This window comes from Drosophila serrata, unplaced genomic scaffold (genome assembly GCF_035046125.1).
Source record: "Drosophila serrata isolate PLE 108 unplaced genomic scaffold, ASM3504612v1 contig_23, whole genome shotgun sequence".
NCBI classification, from domain to species: domain Eukaryota; kingdom Metazoa; phylum Arthropoda; class Insecta; order Diptera; family Drosophilidae; genus Drosophila; species Drosophila serrata.
This window is the reverse complement of record NW_028256921.1, coordinates 1,793,178-1,813,508: the sequence shown is the minus strand read 5'-3', so window position 1 is coordinate 1,813,508 and position 20,331 is coordinate 1,793,178. Positions and strand designations below refer to the sequence as shown.

At 33.2% G+C, this 20,331-nt stretch overlaps 1 protein-coding gene across 8 annotated transcripts in view; it reads right to left on the bottom strand.

Moving 5' to 3' along the window:
- Window positions 1-20,331, bottom strand: part of sgg (glycogen synthase kinase 3 beta homolog shaggy) — a 66,920-nt gene that overhangs the window by 44,449 nt on the left and 2,140 nt on the right. For 2 of the 8 annotated variants that reach the window (XM_086830761.1, XM_086830774.1), the window contains exons 1-2: window positions 16,965-17,113; window positions 7,833-9,240 (exon numbers count right to left, since the gene is read on the bottom strand). In XM_086830761.1, coding sequence (XP_086686887.1) covers window positions 7,833-7,917 — 85 coding nt within the window. In that variant the 5' untranslated portion in view covers window positions 7,918-9,240; window positions 16,965-17,113. Of the gene's footprint in view, window positions 1-3,715; window positions 5,405-7,832; window positions 9,241-16,964; window positions 17,114-20,331 lie in introns of those variants that run through there. The other 6 variants (XM_020950638.2, XM_086830757.1, XM_086830754.1 and 3 more) reach the window with 4 other exon arrangements.

Below are 20,331 nucleotides of genomic sequence, written 5' to 3'. Positions count from 1 at the left end.
CGTAGTATTATAAATAAACAAATTAAATACTATATCTTAACTATAGTGACTTTAACTCAAACCCGTTTTAGTGGCAATACAGAGTATAATGAATAAACCTCTTAATGCAATTCTATATTATTGCATATTGCAGGGTATTATAATTTTAGTCAGAAGCTCATAATAATGTGAAGGAGTCATTTCCGACCCTATGAATCATATATATTCTTGATCAGCATCAACAGCCCAATCGATCTAGACATCTCAGAAAGAAAAAAAAAATTTGAAATTTTTTCACAATTTTATAAAGGGTTGCATCGATAAAATTGTCAAAAAAAATTTGGCAAAAATTTAAATTGTTAAAATTTGTAAATTGATTACGCAGATAAATAGATCTAATAAAAACTAACATAGAACAGCTTTCCGAATTGAAATTAATGCTTTTTTGGCTGAATTATGAGTTTTTTAAATTTTGATTTTTCGACAAAATTGTCATATAAAAATATCGATATTTATATTTATAAGTTAATCTTAATTGTGATCGATTTCCGATTCAAATTGCAACCTGAATATAAATTTCAGCTTCCCGAAGATAGTTTCCCTTCTTGCTTCAAATCAATTTTTTGTGTGAATAGTATTTACTAAATAAATACAAATGAAATTAATTTTAATCGAAATGTCGAGTAATTAAATATAAGGTTATAGCAAATTTAGAGGTCTGTGCCCTTGCTCGATCTTATTTCTGTCGTTCGAAAGGAATTTCGTATCGTATTATTTACGTACAATTGTAAATAACATACAATATTATATATATTTAATTTCTTAATTGTATTTTTTCACTGTTTTCTGTATTTCGTCAATTACAAACAACATTGATAAATTATGGATTGTGGATTTGGACCAGAGCCAAGTGCACGCAATATATAAAACCGAAAACCAAAAACCGAAAAACGCATTTGGGGGTCGCCGATCGCGAAACAAGAGAAAATAAATAAATAAAAACAAAGAAGTAGGATTATAAATTATAAATAAAAATAGCAACAATTTAATTGCATACGCGAATTACATAAATATTTATGAGGGAAGCAGAGACAGCAACAGCAGGCGCAAAACAAAAAGCAACAATTGCAAAAACATCGAAGATCGTTGCCGCTGCATTTGCTTTGGTATGCGCACCCGTACCGCTCGCTCCACCCCATACCGCCCACCCCCTCCCTCCCTTGGCATCTATGTGGGTCATTATCTTGTTTACGCCGCAGTGACGTCGATGACGCAGCGCTGCCAAGGCGAGCAGCGATGCTAACAGCGCTGTCAACGCACCACAAATAATCGAAAGAAAAAAAAAAAAGAATGTAAAAATGCGCAAGAGAGGGGGAAAATTAATCAATTACTGCATGTTTATGCCGAAAAAATCACGAATTAAGCATATTTTTACTATAGTTTATATGTATAAGTATATCAAGGTTTAATCGAGTGATTTAATCCACATAAATCAGGTATGTTTAAAACAGTAACAAGATCAAAGTCAATTAATTATCAAATTATAATTAATTAATTTTTATCAGGGAAAAAATAGCAAAAAAAATAGTTATTATCAATATTTACTTTGAAAATATATTAAATATCCATTTAATATTAGGTAAATATCTAAATATTTATTATAGAAATCATTTTTAAATATTTGACAACGCGTATCACTGTAGACTACCGTCCACATAGTGACGATGAGTGCTATGAGTGTATTCAAATCACCTTACAATTTATTATTTTACAATTAAATATAAACCATAAATTCCCTTTACACTTTTTTGCTTGTTTATATATTACAATAAAAAAACAATAAAAAAATCTTTCCATAAAATTCTAATTCTTTCTGTAAAGGTTTATATCCATTATTCATTATAAAATCATCGTCACCATAATCATAAAATTATACACGAAACTTTTGTAATCTAAAGTACAATTGTCACTTTTATGTTTCCCAATTAATAAGTGTTTTCTGCATATCAAAAAGTTAAACTTGTTTTTAATCAACTTAAATGGGTACTAATAGATTTATAATATTTTTTCTATTAACAATCCTAGTTTAAGATCTAAAAAATGGTTGTTTTCGAATTTATTAAATATTTTCCCGATGGAAACCCCGCATAAACGCATAAAAATTGCTGGGGAAAAGCTCCTGCCACGTGGAAAAATTTGTGGGGGGGGAGGAGGGTCTCAAATAATGGCGGGGAAAAATCTCAAGGTGGCTTCGAGGTACTGACGAATGACACGAGACAACTGGAAGTGCATTCCAGGTGCCGCGAAGGGAAAACCAAATGAAAATTGAATATAATGCAAACATTTTGATTTCATTTAATTTGCAAATTGCAATGCCAAGCAAAGCAAACGAGATGATGGCTTCCACCTTGATCAATTTGTTAATAATGATTCATTGATTGATTTTCTATATAGAAAGAAATCGAAACCAAAACGTTTCAACGGTCTTCTATGTTTTTTGGGGTTTTCTAAATGATTCTGATATAATTTTTGTTTTTTATTAAAAGCTTGTCTTAAGTTCTTTCGATTAGAAACGTTTACTTTTTTAAATTAATTTATAATGTATTACATTTGAAACATTTCAATACATAGTTTCTGCCCCTCTCTGCTACAAAATTTTCCTCTATAATTCACTTATTAATTTTCCATTTTGCCATCTCATCGTTTTGCTATTTTCACATGCTTTATCAAATTCGCTTTTGTGCTTCTCCTTCGCCGAGCGTGCAAATTGGATTATGATCCATTTTTGTGTTAAATTATTAATAAATATTAATTATATGTTGTGCTCTATTCGATATTTTTAGATATCCAAATGTGTCGCATGTTTCTGATTTCTGTTTTTACAATTCAATATTCGTGACAGGTGGAGAAAAGAAGCAGAAAAATCGCGGAAATAAAAGCACAATTTCATATTTTTTGTTCTTCATCATTTGGAAAAAAAAAAACCTATGATTTATTGTAGCCAAATTTAGGAAATATTTGTATTTATTTAAATTGATTTCAATAATTTATGAGTACGTATATTTAAAAAGTGTATTTATAAAACCATTTGATTTGAATTTTTGTAGACTTTCTACTAAATAATATTCTGTTCATTTTCTTACTAGGGGAATTATTATAAATAATGAAATAAATATAATAATATTTAAAATATCTAGTAATTTTACAGAATATGTATCGATTGTGACTTAGTGAATATTAAATACAAATATTTGATAGTAAAATAATTAAGCAAGTTGATATTTCATTTTATTTTTGAATTGGACCCACTAAAAATATTATTAATATTTTTAATTTATAGACTTTTTAGTCAGAATTGAGTTGATGGAACTATTCTTTTTTATCGTCTTTGTTTCTAGGAAACTTTTCCTCATGTTTCTAATTCCTATTTTTTTCCTAGTATTTTGTATTTTGTTTATAAATTGTGTGTGCTTCTTAGGGACTTTTTTAATGAGTAGTTTTGTAATAATTCAATTGAAGATTACTTTTGCTGAATTGTGTTAAAAATGAGCCTTTGTGAAAGTAACAACTAATGTTTATTTAATGCCATTTTGTTGCTTTGTTTCGAGTCATATTTCCAAGATTTAAATTGTTTTTTTCCTCAGAATTTCTTTGGTTTAGGTTTCGTGTATTTTCCGAGGTTTTCTTTGGGGAAAAGTGAGAGTTTTTCTTGTTGTTTTTTTTTTTTTCGTGTTACCTTCGAGCAGGGAGCCGCGGTTGATCAACATGCTCGATGTCTTGAGCAGCCAGCAGTAGAAGCGAAAGAATAGAAAAACGCTGGGCAGCGGCGACGCCACTGTCGCGGTCGCTGCCGCGGTCGCAGTCGCAGTTGCTGTTGCTGTTGCAGTCGCAGTTGGCGTCAGCGCGGGTGGGCGGCCAAAGAAGAGAGTGAAAGAGAGAGAGCGGGAGCGGGTGTTTGGGGAAGAAAGGGAAGGAGGGTGTGGTGCGGGTGAGAAGGGAGTGTGGGAGTGGGAATTTCGAATTGGAGTTCTCTCAACTGTTGACCTTCTTTTTATTTCTCTTTATCGTTTTCTTCGTCAAACTTTTGCCAGCTGCAGCGGTGTTGGCGTCGCGGTCGCTGCGCTGTCGCTATCGTTTGCAGCGCAGCAGCAACTTATACACACATACACGCACGCACACACACACACAGGCACAGAGACAGCACTTAAAAAACAAGAGGTTTGCTTTTATATTCCTTTTCAGTTTCTTGGCTGAATTTCAGTTAAATTTCCGTTTCCTTCTTTTTAATAATTTTTTGTGGTTTTTATTTATTTCTTTTTTTTTTTTTTTGTTGTTGGCCAAGTAAAAATGCAAAGCGGAGAGTGGAGAACGGAGCGTGGAGAGTGGAGAGCGTGGAGAGAGAACTGAACTCGCAGCGGGCGAATCTCGATTGGAACTAAAATTTCGCAGCGGCAGCGCGCAGCGGGGGACGCAGCGCAGCAGCAGGCAGCGACGCAGCAGAGTGGCGGCAAATTTAAAGTTTTTCTTTTCCTCGTTTCAGCCACAGTCTGTTCTTTTTCTTATGTTTTCTTTTTATTCTTTGTGCGAAGAACTTTAATTTGTGGCGCGCGCTTTTTTATTTCAGCGTTCTTCTCGCCACGAATTTCGTGCTACTAAAAAAATTTGCCTTTTTCGCTGCGGAATCCGAGCGAAAAAAGTGAATAAAACAAAAAAAAAACAGCAGAAACACACACACACATACACGTTGGAGCTGTATGCAGCAGCAAATGCGGCGAATTCAAGAGAGAGAGAGAGCAAAAGAGAACCGGCGGCGAAAATTCTGAGCGACCCAAGTAATTCAAGAGAACACAACTTTTGACGCAAATATAAGAGAGAACTAAAAGAGCAGAAAAGGGAACACAAATTAAAATGCTTCAATAGCTAATAATGCATGGAAATAATGAAATTATTAAGAGTGAATTTAAGGAAAAGTTCACACTTCTAAAACACAAAGAATAATAGCCTCTTAAAACGTAAAACAAAGCTGTAGTGTAAGTAAAGAGAGCTACTCTAAAATAAAAGAGTAAATACATAAAGAGCGCTCTAGAAATTGCGGCGAAACGCCAAACAAAGTGGTAAATGCGGCGAAAATCTAGAGCACAGAAATTCAGCTAAATTACGGATTGAACTAAATAACAAGTTATAAAAAGGTAACAAAGACAAAGTTTAAGGAACTTTCATTTCAATGCTTAACCTTAAGTGGCATAAAAATAAAGTAAAACCAAACTGAGATAAGCATGAAAATAGAGAATGAGGAAACGTCTTGAAGTTGCAGCGAAAAAATAGTGAGATAGCAACGGCGAGAGCGAGAGCGAATTTGCGGCGAAGAGCAGCAGTCAGCAGGTCGCGAGGTGAAATGGGCACCCACACTTGCGCAATTGTGCGCGTGTATGGCTTTCTCATGTGCTGGCATGCGCGTCACTCCGCCGTCCGTGTGTGATTATGAGCGGCGAATTAATTTGGACGCTGCACAGTGGGACGGGTGACGTGACCGACCGGCGAACCGAACTTCCTTGGCATTTATTGCATGCCACACGCAAAGCGGCAAATTTGCAACGCGGCGAACTGGCGAGAGAGTGAGCACAGCGAGAGCGTGCTAGTGCTCTCCAATTGGGAGAATAAAAGAGAGAGAGAGAGCGGCAGAACATACGATTGTGGTGAGTAAGTAATGGGCGTGTGTGTGTGCGTGTTTGTGAGTGCACAAATCGATTGACGAGCAAAAGAGAGGTAAGAGCGAGCGAGAGGGGCTGTGTACAGGTGGACGCACAAGCAGTCGCAAAAGGGGGGGTTGGCGGCGGGAAAGTCAGGGGTACGAGCGGTAAGCGCTGATAATACAACCGTTTTTATTGTTTTTATTATTATAATTTTTTTTTATTCGCGATTCGAGGGCAAAAGCAGCAGTTTTGCTGAAAACAGCTGAGTTTTAATTGATAGCACAAAACATAAAAATATAAAAAAACAAGACAATTAAAGAGCAATTAGTGGAATTGCTTATTAAAACTAATATCAAAATCAAGTATACCCAAAAAATGCGCGTTAACTGGTGGTCTTTGTTTGTTTTCCTTTTGACTATTTCGTATTTCTTAAAATTCCCAACTCTTTTTTCGGAAAACAAGTTTCAGCGAAAAATAAAAGGGTTCTGTTAAAAAAATATATATTTTTTAATTCAATATTTAAGAAGATATTGGTAAATAAATTTTAATTGTAAATTTTTAGGCAGGTCATTATTTTCTTGATTAAGAATTTACTCAAAATAATGAATCTAAGAAAATTAAGTCCCAAACTAATTTTATTCCTTGTTGTTGACGTTAAAAACATTAAAATATTTATTCCAAATATCAATACTAAAATGTAGAAAAAACTTGTATGAATTATTGAATATTCTTAGATTTTTAACTTTTATATTAAATTTATAATTTACCCAATAGCTTTTATCTCAATTAAGTTATATACAGCTCTTCTCCGTTTTATTTTGTAAACTGATTAAAGCAATTTTAAATACAATTTCCATTTTCATGGCAAGATGTTATCGGAGATGCTGTAATGGAAATTGCTTGCTTCGATTTTTTTTATTTGTTTTGTTTTTACTGCTTTTGCATGTTCCGCTTTTCCACGCTGACCTTGAACTTCCTCAACGCTGCATCTTTTTCATTGTACTTTTCCGGCTGCGAATAGCACACTTTCGGGCTGACCTCGAATACTGATTGCATCTTTCGATGCATTGCGGATCGGTTCGATTGAATCGGATAATGTTAATTGGTGTGTATTCTAATTAATCTAAGATTCCTGAAGGTATTCTTTGCTTGGTAACTAATTTTAATTCTTGGAATTAAAACAGTTGAATTTAAAATACAAAACAACCTTTAAAAGAATAATATCTTTTTCGATTTTTGGCATACAATTTCACAGTAATAAAACTATCCTATCAAATGTAGCGTAAATCTAATTTGCAGATGATAATTAATAAAGCAAATGGATATATGAATGATTCATTTTGTCCCAAAAAACTGGTTTCAAACTTTTAAGATTTGACTAAACATTAGCAGAGGGATTAGTCATATTAATATAAAATATGATATTAGATTAATCATATAAATAAAAATATGCTACAAAAGTTATAAAAGATTACAGAATCTAGATCTATAAATTCCCTATGTTTTTTTTTACCCTAATGAATTTATATTGTTATGAAGTTAGTCATATTAATATGATATCATTTGGATATTTCAATTTTAGTCAGAAGCTTAAAACACTGTGAAGGAATCATTTCCGACCCTATAAATCATATATATTCTTGATCAGCATCAACAGCCGAATCGATCTAGACATCTTAGACAGAAAAAAATTTTTCGAACTTTTTTCAAAATTTTATAAGGGGTTAAAATTGACCAAATTTTTTTAAAAAATTCAAAATGATTAAAAATTTAAATTGAGTATGCAGAATTATTAACCCACTAAAAATTAACATGGGACAGCTTTCCGAATTAAAATTAATCATTTTTTGGCTGAGTTATGAGTTTTTTAAAATTCGATTTGTTGAAAAATTGTCATATAAAAATATTGATAAATGTCAATTACCGTTTTAAACCTACTATATCTTTGCAAATTGCAAGAGTATATATACAATTCGGCTTCTAGATATTTTTTTTCGTTCTTATTTGAATTTGATATGTAAAAAACATTAAATTTCCAAGAAACTCAAATATTTGAATTTTTTAAATTGTAAATTGGCAGACACAATTTTATCATTTTCTTTTTTTTTTTGTACTTATATCTTATTAATAGTTATAAAAATTCAATAAATCAATACTCACTGCATGTTTTGACGCCTCCCAGCACCAGACTCGGTGACTGTTTGTTGCCCTCGGCGAAGGAGGAAGTTCTTGGACGACCGCTCATCTTATCAACTTCTTCAGCTTCTGTGCTTTCTGCTGCTTCTCTGCTGCCCTCCCTTTGCGCTTCTTCTTAATCCTTCGTCCTCGTCGATATCCTGCTGCTGCCACTTATGCTTCCTGCTCCTCTCTCCAATGTGGTATCCTTGCTCCTGTTGTTGCTGTTGTTCTTGTTCTGGTTTTGGTCGGTGATTGGTTCTGTGTTGAATTAATTAGTTTGTTGTTTTAATTTATTGTTCTTGATATATTGCTGCTGCTGCACACGTTAATGTTGCTGTTGTTGTTGTTGTTGATTTGTTGCAATTTAATTTGCAGTCAAGCGTCATTTGATTTTTTTATTTCTTATTTTATTATTTATAAAATGTTTTGCTTTATTAATTAATGTTTTCAATACACAAGAAAAAAAACAAAGGAAGTTTCAAGCAAAAATTGACATTTTTAGCCTGTTGTTTGTTGTTGGCTTTTATTGGTGATTTTTGTTGTTGAAATTTGTTGTTGACTTTTGTTGTTTTTACTTCTTGCTCGACTGCTGCAGTTTTCCGCAGGAAAATCCACGGCCATTGGCATGCAAGCAAGTTTTTTTTGTTTATATATTTGTTAATTTTATTTATTTAATTTCGTTTGTATTGTTTAGTTTTTTCTTTGATTTTTATTTTGCAGTTTTTGTTGTTGTATTTATCTTTGCTTTTTTCTATATCTATTGTTTTTTTAGCTTTGCTTTATAAGCTATAAATATTAAAAAAAAAATTAAGATCTTGATTTTTACACTATTCTGAAAGCAAGGGTATTTATTGTGCACTATTAAGAAATCTTCACAAAGGAGAAACCTGATTTTATATTTTTTTTATATAATATTTAACTGTGTAATGATTCGTAAAAAAAAACTAAAAAATCTTAAATCCTAATCTTTCTTGTATTGTCTTTATTTTTTTGATTGCTATTTTTTGTAGCTATTGTTTTTTACTCTCATTCACACTTATTCTTCACTCTTTAGTCTGCATTCTTTGTTCTTCCTTCTTTTTAAATTTTTTATTTTCGACTTTATTTCAATGTCGCGGTTGTTCTTCATTATTTTTTATTTGCTTATTTTTTTTTTTTTACTTTGTTGCACAACAGCAAGACATTTTTTAGTTGCATTTTTAGTGCTTTTTTGTGTTTCTCATTTGTTGTTCCTTTTTTTTTTTGTTTTGTTCAATTCACACCCTTACAAGCACACACACACACGCACACCCACTGCATTTATGGTCCAATTGGGAGGAGTGGCGCGCCTTTTCTCTTATTGGCAGTTCCTCAAAAACAAAAAAAAAAGTCGGAGAAAGAGATGACTTTCCTGCAAGTAGAAAGAGAGAGAGAGAGAAATTGGCATTTAGTTGTGTGTAAATTGCAAGTAAATTAAAGCTAAATGAGGCAGCGATAAAAGGGAGGAGAGAAAGGGGGAGAGAAAAGGGAGAGCAAAGGGTTGACTAATGGCACCTCCCCACCCCCCCTCCTCCGCTGCGCCTGTGTCAACAAAATAAATTGCCTCGTAATTCACAAACAGATGTTAATCAAAGTGGAAGAGTGTGACCAGAGAGTGTGAGTGCGAGCGAGAGATGGATGGATTGGTTGCGGGTCAGCTGAGAAAATCACAACAACAAAAAATAACAGCAGAAAAAAACAAGAACAACAAAAGTTAGGTCAGTTCATTGGGGAATATATGGTATATATACATATATACAGGGAAGCCAGAAACTGAATAATTTCGGTTGCGTTAGTCACAGGGGGGCGAAGGTTAGGGCGTGGCCCGAAACAAACTGATTGACCTATTTGAAATTGCCACCCCTTCTGTGAAATCTACACCCCTACCAAGTAACACCTCTTATACCCTGTAATAGTACCGTCCTCCTCCTTATTTCTGTTTTTTAAATAAGTCTCCTACGTCACCACAAAGCCCAGAGTTGCATGCTACAATAATTATATGTGTTTTCACAAAAAACAACAAAACATTTAAGTGCGACAATCACTTAGCAAAATTGTTTACTTTTTAAATAATAACACACATTTTTGTTGCTAATTTTTAGTGGCAGTTTCGAACTAAAATTAACATAATGACATACTGCTGGATAATAAAGTAAAGCTATATAAATGGAATATATATTAAATATAAACAAATGTATAGAATTACTAAGGAAAGCCAACCTAATTCATCTCATTTTATAAAGTGCTAATAACTAGAAATTACTAGGTGTGATTTACTAAAAATTAGTATAAGTTTGAATGATATAAGAGCTGATCCTTGATCCTTGAGTAATGAATGATAAATGAGATTAAAAATAGTTTCTTAACAAAAAAAAAAAAGGTACTCTTACAAAAGTTCTGTAAAAATATATTTTACTAGAATTTAAAGAATAGTTATAACAATGATCAATATATGATCATTTTTTAAAGAAGGTTCTTTAAAATGTCGTATCGCTACACCAAATTAAACTAAAAATTGGGTAAAATATGTTCTATATTTTATGAATATGCCAAGGCTATTATTATTTAGTGGTGATTTCATTTGGATAACTTAAGCTGCGCCTCTGAGCAGGCGAAAACAATTCAATTAGGACACGGCGCCCCATGAGTCCTTTGACAAAGTGTCCTGCAGCACAGAAAAAAAAAATAGAAGGAAAATCTATAGAAAGAGAAGAGAGCGAGAGAGAGGGCGCTAGAGAAAGAGGGATGGCCGTGTGCCAATTGCCTGCGACCGCCTGACAATGACACCATTTAATTTTAAATAGATCAACAACAAAAGCACTCTCCAAGAGCCCCAAAGAGAGAGAGAGAGAGAGAGGGAAAGCCAGAGACAGAGAGAGAGGGAGAGAAAGTCCGAGAGAGAGGGAGCGAGTGAAGGATAAAAGGGGAGCTCACGAATTTATGGGTTTCCACCACGCAAACGACCCAAACTGCAGGCAATAAATTCAAGACCAATAAAGGACAAGTATATAAGTATAGAAACATACAAAATATAGCAATAACTGAGAGTCAAAATTATCCTTGTAACATTAAGGGTTCTCACAGAATGTAATAGTTTTGGGGAAACTACAAAAATGATGTTAGGAAATATATATAAATAACTATGTACATGTCAGAAATGTACACAAATTTCTAGGGTTTTCAAAAAGCTTTTAAAAAGGTGTCCAAAAGTTATGCCACAAAATTATACAATAAATTTATCACCTAAAACATATCATTACATACTTTAAGACACAATTTCTAAAGGTTTAGTATGTCTTAAATCCACATTATTATTCATTATTCTATATATATATTCCATAATCATATTAAATTTGAAATTACATATACAAAACAACTAAGGATAATGCGAAATATATATATAAATATATTATACCTATTATAAACAAATTAAAGCTTAGTTAAGACCATACATTATTGTCAGAGCTGCTACCTAACTCAATAAATCTCCTCAAAACCAACAGAAATAAATAACTAAATTGTAAACTTAAAAAATACAGTCATTTGTTTTTGAAATCAATAAAACCTTTGTCAAGGCAGTCGCCAGGTAAAGGTTTTGATTAAATATTAAAGAACCTTCCGCTAAAAGGGCATATAAATAAATAATTAAGAAACGAAACAGAAATAAAAATAAATACGAAAAAAGGGACCACATTGCAGGGAGGGGCATACGCAAGGGGCCGAGGCTCCCGAGTGACTTGCAAGTGAGTGAAAGAAGAAAATGGATGGCGACACACCGACGATGACAACGAGGACGACGTTTCGTTGGCTTTTCTCGTGGCTGTCGTCATGCGACTGCCGCCATTTGACCCACAAAACCAAATGCCGCAGCGCCAAAAAGGTTCTCCAATTTCCAAGCCACCCAATTCCCTCCCAACCACATCACCTTCTTTCGGTTCTTTTTCCTCTCCTCATACCCCTTGAAAAAATAAATCGTAAGCTCATTTCCATTCATTCAATTAGCTCATTCAAAATTTATCAAAAAAAACAAGAAAGGAAGCTAACTTCGGCACGCCGAAGTTTATATACCCTTGCAGATAGAACTTCTATGAATAAAAAACCATACAATACAAATTATATATCTTTGTGTTAAAAAACAATGAAGTAATACCTGCTTTCAATTCATTCACCTATACATATTATATTTGCAGTTTTACATTCACTGATTTGCATTTTTCCTCCACATCAAACGATCGTTTGTATGGCACCTATATGATATAGTCGTCCGATTTTCATGAAATTTGCCACAAAATTTAAGACTTATATAAAATGGCTATACCTCAAATTTGATGAAAATCAGCTGAAAACTAAAAAAGTTATAAATTTAATTGTATTAATTTCTCGATCGTTCCTATGGGAGCTATATGATATAGTAGTCCGATTTTTATAAAATTTAGTACAAAATTGAAGAGTATAGTAAAATGGCTATATCTCAAATTTGATCCAATTCTATTGAAAACTGAAAAAGTTAAAAATTTTTTTGTAAAAATTTTCCGATCATTCCTATGGCAGCTATATGATATAGTCGTCCGATCCGGCCCGTTCCGACATATATACGAGTGAGAGTATATAGAAGGCTAACTACAAAGTTTCATTCAGATAGCTTCAAAACTGAGAGACTAGTTTGCGTAGAAACGGACAGACGGACAGACGGACAGACGGACATGGCTAGATCGACTCGGCTGTTGATCCTGATCAAGAATATATATACTTTATATAGTCGGAGGTGCCTCCTTCACTGCGTTGCAAACTTCTGACTGAAATTATAATACCCTGCAAGGGTATAAAAAGAGAAAAGAAGTGTAGGAAAAATAATAAATACAAATAAAATAAAGCACACAAAACGAAACGAACCCGAAAAACGTAAAACGAAACCGAGAGAAGAATTGGAATGAGGCGAAGGTCACTTAACCCATGGAAATTTGCGTGTTTGGGCTAAGTAAATTCGCGCAAAGCCAGCTCAATTCGGTAATTAATGTTTTAAAAGGGATATATAAATATATATATATATAATTGTGTACTTGAGGAATTTTTCCGAAATTGAAATTAAGCTGGACAATTGACTTTTAGTCGGGATTAAGTGGCTAATTTAATTCCTGGCTGTTTAAATGTATAAAAGTTTAGTTTTGAATTGAGCTTTTATATTGAAAATATCAAACATTTTAAGAATTTTTGAAAATTTTAATGAAAAACTTCAGTTACAATTTTTGGCGAACTTAATTTTTAATATTTTATTACTTATTAATTAAGATTTTGAATGCAAAACGAAATATATATGACTTTTGGAAACCATTGGCTTCTTGGCAGTCGTAAACCTACAAGAAAACCTTGAATATCTGCATTCAAAGTATATTAAATCGATATATTGATATACTAATTTTTGTGGGTAAATCAATATTTTTAAAATATCATAACTAAGCTAAAAATGCATTAAATTCAATTCGGATTGTTTTTCTGTGCTTGTTTTTATAGGGCTAAGAAATCTGTATACTCCGTTAAAAATTTTAAAAAAATTTAAATTTTTGTCAAATTTTGACAATTTTAACGATGTAACCCCTTGTAAAATTTGGCAAAATTTTCAAAAAAAATTTTTTTTCCTAAGATGTCTAGATCGATTCGGCTGTTGATGCAGATCAAGAATATATATGATTTATAGGGTCGGAAATGACTCCTTAAATGCTTTGCAAGCTTCTAACTACAATAAGAATACCCTGCAAGCTATTTTAAGAATATAAAATCCAATTTATTTATTTCCTCTTTTACAAGATATCCCTTCCCTTATTTAATTGATTAAAATATCAACAATATGATCGATTTAAATCAACAATCAGAGATTTCAGATCTGTTGAACTTTAAAAAGGGATGGGATCAAAGGGAATATCTACCCGTCACATCTAATAACCTTTTCGTTCATTCAAATGATGCTGCTGACGAGGCTTTATCATCAAAATTATCGATCTGAAGAGGGACAAGAGGAGAGTACACAAGTTGTAAGCAATGCGGCTGCCTGGCGACCCAAAAAAAAGAGACTACTAAATACACAACAAAATAAAGGAAAAGAGGAAAATCAATGCCCGGCCAAGGGGTGAGAGATGTTTGTGTGTGTTTGTGACCACACTCCAGAAAGTATGCTATGGCATTTCGGCAGCAAACATTTACCCCATCTCCTTCCCCACGCCAACGCCAACTAACACAACCCACCCACTTTTCCGCCCAACGCCTCCAAAGCGAATCCATCAAGGTTAAAAGCGTCAAGGCAAACATTTTGGCCGCACCATAAAGAAGGGGCTAAAAGCTGAGCGGATGAAACCCATACTCTTAAATAATTTGTTAAATATTTTACACACAAAACAAAAACATGAAAATTATTCAGAAATAGTTGTAAATATTATTTAATTTAATTAAGCTTGCAAAGCTACTAGCTTTCTTTATTTTCTTTCTTTATTTCAATTACAAAATTATATCCTTAGAGAGTTTGTTTCATGGGAATAATGTGTGCAAGTTGTTGGACTTTGTTCGATTTCAATCATTTTGTGAAAACAAGTAAGCTTCTGGCATATTGGCATTTCAATTCCCTTGAGTTTAAGTCTAATTGAATTTAAAATGGAGAGTCAGTCAGTCATATGGAACACCTTTGGATTCATTTTGGAAAAGGTCAAAATGAATAGCAATGAATAGAAGTGGATTTGTTTGAAAACAGGTTAGAATTAAACTTTGAATAGTAAATAGAAATGGTTTAAATGGAGTAATATAGTAGATTTTTTCGGGTGAAGTTCAAATTACCATTTAAATACAACGTTTTCTATATATTACTTACAAAATTTAATAACAAATAATGCCACAAAAAATAGTAGTACTTTTTACAACTTGAAAACTGATTGTATTTGCATTAAGAACTTAAGATTCTCAAGTATTTTTCTACAGAAAGTATTTGGAAGTTAGTTAAAATTATTAAAGATAAATTTACTCAAAAATAAAAACCCAAAATCATTTAGTGAGCTTCCCATTGTATTTTTCATGGGGTAAACTTTTATTTATTGACATTCGATTTTTCAAAGCCATTAAACTAAACTCAATGATTCCCCCGACTTCACTTAATTGAATTTAAAATGGAGCCGTATAAACGAGCACCTCCCTATTTGGTAACCCCTTTTTTTCCTCAGAGGTATTCATGGTATTCCACCGCCCCCATTTCCACCTCCGCATCGGAGAAACAACAAAAAAAAATACGAGAAAAACCCACTGAAACTGTCGCCAATGGGGATTATTTTTGGCAAAAAGAAGGCGGGGTCCATCGAGGCCGCCTTCACACAAAAGTCGCGCGCGCGTCATAATTTTCGCCTCTCCTTTTAACCCCCCGAATTTTCCTCTCGCTTTTCATTTGTTGTTGTTATTCTTATTGTTGTTGTTGCTCTTTGCCGGCTATTTTCGCGTGCTTTTCACACGTATTTTTAGTTGGCTTTTATTTATTGATACACGCGCCCCAACCAACATCGCAAGAATTACGAATAAAACGAATAAATTGGTATTTGCATGTCGTTGTTTTCTCTTACTTTCTTAGCTTCCTCCAACTCTCCAATACTCCAATTATTCCAACGCAATTTAAGGTTATCAAAGTTGGAGACTTATTAATAGCTTATGGGCAGACGGTATTAAGTTTTTTGTTATAAAAATAAATAAAATAAAAAATCATGGGTTAAACCGAAATAATGGTTTAGGAAATATCATTTCCTTCAAAATTAAAGTTTAAATTAAGCCCTTTTTTTAAACAGAGGATTCTAACAAATTATCACTATCTGTTTATCTATCGTAACACCTGTCGTATCAATTATTTCTTAGTCACTTCTATATATATTGCTTAAACTTTACAACAACAAAGTATCAATGAGAGAATGACCAGAGAGACTAGGTAATTTCATAAACATATATATATACATAAATATATATATTTTTATATTAAAATCAAGCAACAAAGAACCTTAATAGGAAACCCAATCATAATCTTATCGGCTGTGTGTGTGCCAGTGTGGAGTTTTTAAATCTCTTGTATTTTTCGCACTTCATTCTTTTGTTTCGAAACAATTTGTTAACAATAACAACAACAACGAAAAACCACTAACCGATTGTATCAGTAGATAGCAATAGGTGTTCATATTCCTAGATTACCCAAGAACCAAAGAGGGCCTTTGTGGGGGAATTTTTTATTTTATTTTTTCTTTTTTGTTGTAGTTCATTCTCGCTTCATTTGTGATCACTGATCGATTATTGAAAGGCCCGGTTTTGGTTACGAACTCTGCCACTGTTTAGAAATTATATTAGCTAATTGGTTTCACACCTGCATTGCCATAAAAAATAAAAAACAATGCTCACAAATAATTAGTTTTTTTCAGGTTAAACCTATAATGTTTTTGCTCTGTTTTGTCGTTAAAAAGAAATGACTATAACAGAAATATTTAATTTTGACTACCCTTTGAAAAAAGAATTTATGGAACTTGAAATTATTACACCAATAATTCACTTTTAAGACTTGGTGTTAATTTTAAAAAGTTCATCAGCCCAAAGAATAAAATAAATTATTTACATTTATTTATGATGTTATTAGAAACAATAAAATATTATTTCATACAATTTAACCTTACTCTTTCTGGTGCTAGTTTATTTTTATTGAAACACCAACTTAAACACACGCGTATTCACCAACAAAAAAAAAGTAAACAAAAAATGTGTACTTAATAGATCTTTAATTTGCGTTTAATTTTAAGTCTGATGACTGGAAAATCGAGTTTCTTGATTTTTTTTTTGTTTTTGCTACTGCCGGCATTCATGAAAATGCAAATTTGAAACTTGCGATGCCGCCTACACCCACACAATAGCACACACACACTCACACACACCGTTGCGAGAGAAAAACGCACGTGACACTAACACACACACACACGCACACCGTCACACACACACGCACACAATTATGTAATGCCAAGCAGCTGTTTTTTCTTGCCAATATAAGTCAATGCAGTGAATAAAAATATAAAAAAAAATCAGTAATATAAGGCAAACCGCTGATGGAAAATGCGAAAAAATAATTGTGGAAAACGTGGAAAAACGGCAGCGCGGAAAATTCGAATTGATTTTGAGTCCGCTGGCAGAATTCGACTGAGAAAATGGACAGAACGATGAAAGGCAGAGGAAAGCTGAGAGGCAGACACAGTGTTGCCAGGCGATGGATCGCCCGTATAAGCTAGATTTTTGAGCAAAGATAAAGCTAAATATTACAAAAATGCATATTGTATTTAAAGTTTTATTATTTTTCATTATAAGTCTTGAATTTTATGAATCCCAAAAACTGGTAGTAAAGTAAAGTTGTCAGCTCTTGTATATATATTATTTACCAAAACATATATACCTAAGGCTCATAGCTATATGCAACTTTTCTAAGCTTTTCTCATTTTTAAACATGCTAGATTTAGCCGGAAATATGCCAAACTGGCAACACTGGGGCAACATGAAGAGAGAGAGAGCGAGAGAATGCGCTTCTCTCCAAATAGGCGCTGGAGAGAAAGACACCGAGAGAGCGGTCATAGGAGCTCAGCGGAAGGAGCACAGGATATCGCAGTCGACGTCGACGCCGGCAGAGCAGTGACGACGACGCAACGCAACGCAACTAGTGCGACACCAGAAGTCATCGTTTCTCGGTCAACGTTGACGCCGAACTCGCTGTCTCTGCTGCTGTTCCGGCCGTTTTACAACACTGATAAAATTACAATGCTGCAATCGACCAAGGATTGATAAAATGATGTCACCGCAGCCATTTTACCGCCAAAATATTGTATTTTACATTCTCAATAATCAATAATTTGAGGTATGTAAGGATGTGAGGATAATTTATAGAATTTTAGTATCCATTAAGTCAAGGAAAACATTTCAATGTTTCATCTTATATTCAACACTGATTTCCATATTCATAGGAATACTTTCTACTTTTTGAATAATAACAATATATCTAATTTAATCTAAAAAAAAGTAATAATTAACTTTCTGTACTTGCTTTAAATAAACATAGTTGCACATTGGGTTATTCTTTTATCTGTCAAAAATCGATTGTACTATCCTTTTTTAAACGATAGTTATAAGCAAGTCAAACATGTTTTAAAATATGAAAATAATTCAAAAATAGTCGAATACTAGATTTTAAATTCTTAATTAAAATATGACTACTTATTATTCTTTCATTTATAATCGAATTTGCTCAGATGCACATTGGAATAATCGATATAACGTTGGCGGTGTGCAAATTGTGTACAATATATCGGAATGGAAGACGAATGACACGCGCAGGCGAAGGACACCGCACACAGACACATACACACACACACACACACACACGAAACATGAGAGGATATATATGTGTGAGTAGTGTGAAAGTGTTGCCAACGAAACGCAAAAATCGGAGCACACACACACACACAGGCGTGGGGAAAACAGCTGTGCCCGAAATGTTCCGACTTTAAACTGTTTGTTTCCTTCTTATTTTTTTTTTTTTATTTCTGTGGCGTTGCCAGGCAAGACACGCACACGTGCACAGGATGTTGACAACACTGGCTCTGCTCATGCATGTGTATGTGCCCCTGCAAAAGTTTGTGGGCGTTGGTGTGCCAGTGGGTGTGATATCGTGCCATCATATAGCGTGCAATAGTTAACTCTCTTTCTCTCTCTCTCTCTCTCTATCTATCTCTCCTGTCTGAGCCACTTCCCATTTGCACTTACAGTTACTTCCTTCCTCTGCTACCCTCTCCCTCTCTCTCTAGTCTCTCTTTCTCTCTCTCTCTGGCACCCTTGCAACCTGCAGGCTGACATTTATTATTGCCAAGGAATTTCCTTTATACAGTGAAACCTAGCAAATGCAACAAATACAAACAACTAGCTCTTAAGAATTCTTATTTACATAATTATAAATTTAAGATATATCAAGAAAGAAAACTAACATCGGCTTGCCCTTGCAGTTTGCAAGTGAATAATATGATAGAATTGGAAATCGAGTTTATCTAAGTGAAAAAAATTCGCATTTATTTATATGGCAATTTTGTCGACAAATCAAAGTAAAAAAAAACCATAACTAAGTCAAAAATACTTTAATTTTAACTCGGATAGCTGCTCTGAGCTAGTTTTTATTAGGTTAATAAATCTGCATTTAAAATTTTAAAAAGTTCAATTTTTTCTTTAAATTTTTGAAAATTTTAACGATGTTACCCCTTATAAAAATTGGAAAAAATTTAACAAATATTTTTTTCTTTTTGAGATGGCTAGATCGATTCGGTTTTTGATGCTGATTAAGAATATATATGATTTATAGGGTCGGAAATGACTCCTTTACATCATTACAAGCATTTAACTCCGCTGTCAAGCCTTTTTTCCGAGTCGACAAAATGCTCTGTTAAATAAACAACAGATTTCAAACTGGGACTTTGACAGTTTTCCAACTTTAGTTTATTTAATTAACAATGGCAACTGCTAACCGATACCTGCTGTATTTAACACAGCCGCCCGTATACATTGTTATAGTTGCCACCCAATGCTGGACGAAAACGGAAGAAAATCAAACTTTAAAACATTTTAGAATTATGTGCTGTCGTTATTTTCAATGTCATTTTCAGTGCAAACGTTGCACTTTGCAGCCGCAATAATGAAATACACAACAGCAGGCGCACACACAAAGAGTTTTTCGTACAAAATTCGTTTTATTTAATTTAAATTCTTTTGACCGGCGGACTGTTAATTTTATGGAAACGTCGCCATAGCCGCCAACGGACGTTGTACAGTAGGAATTCAATCATTTTTACTATTAAAATGTTGAGAAAAAACGTAAATAAATCTCCGTAAATTATTTAGATTTGGAGGAGTATTTCTAAACAGACTTATTTTTAAAGAATTCAGAAAGTTTTAATACCATTTTTGGTAATTATGTTTAAGTATACTTGTTTTTCGAATCGGTCCTGTACAATCAATTATCAGTCAACCACCGAATGAGTAATTTTACACCACTCATAAAACAAATATAAATAAATACTTTAAGCATTTTCATTCTGAATTTTCATTTAATTTCTCTCGTTTCCAAACTGATACAAATTCAATTATTATAAATCTCGCCATAATCAAGATTTATAATTGGTAAAGCCCACAACTCAGATGATCAAAGAAACAAAAGTAGCAATTATCAAAATCGCGTGAGAGGAAAATCTTTTAAACATCTTGAGTAGAGAAAATATACATTACAAGTAATTGTAAAATAATAATCTTTAGTTTGTAAAACGAACACTGAGCCAATTTAGACTTTATTTAATTAACTAGTTAATTTATAAATCTGTTTTATAGCAACAAATGAAATGCTCCTAGGGAGAATTAGGAAATCTAATCAGAGTCAAAAGAA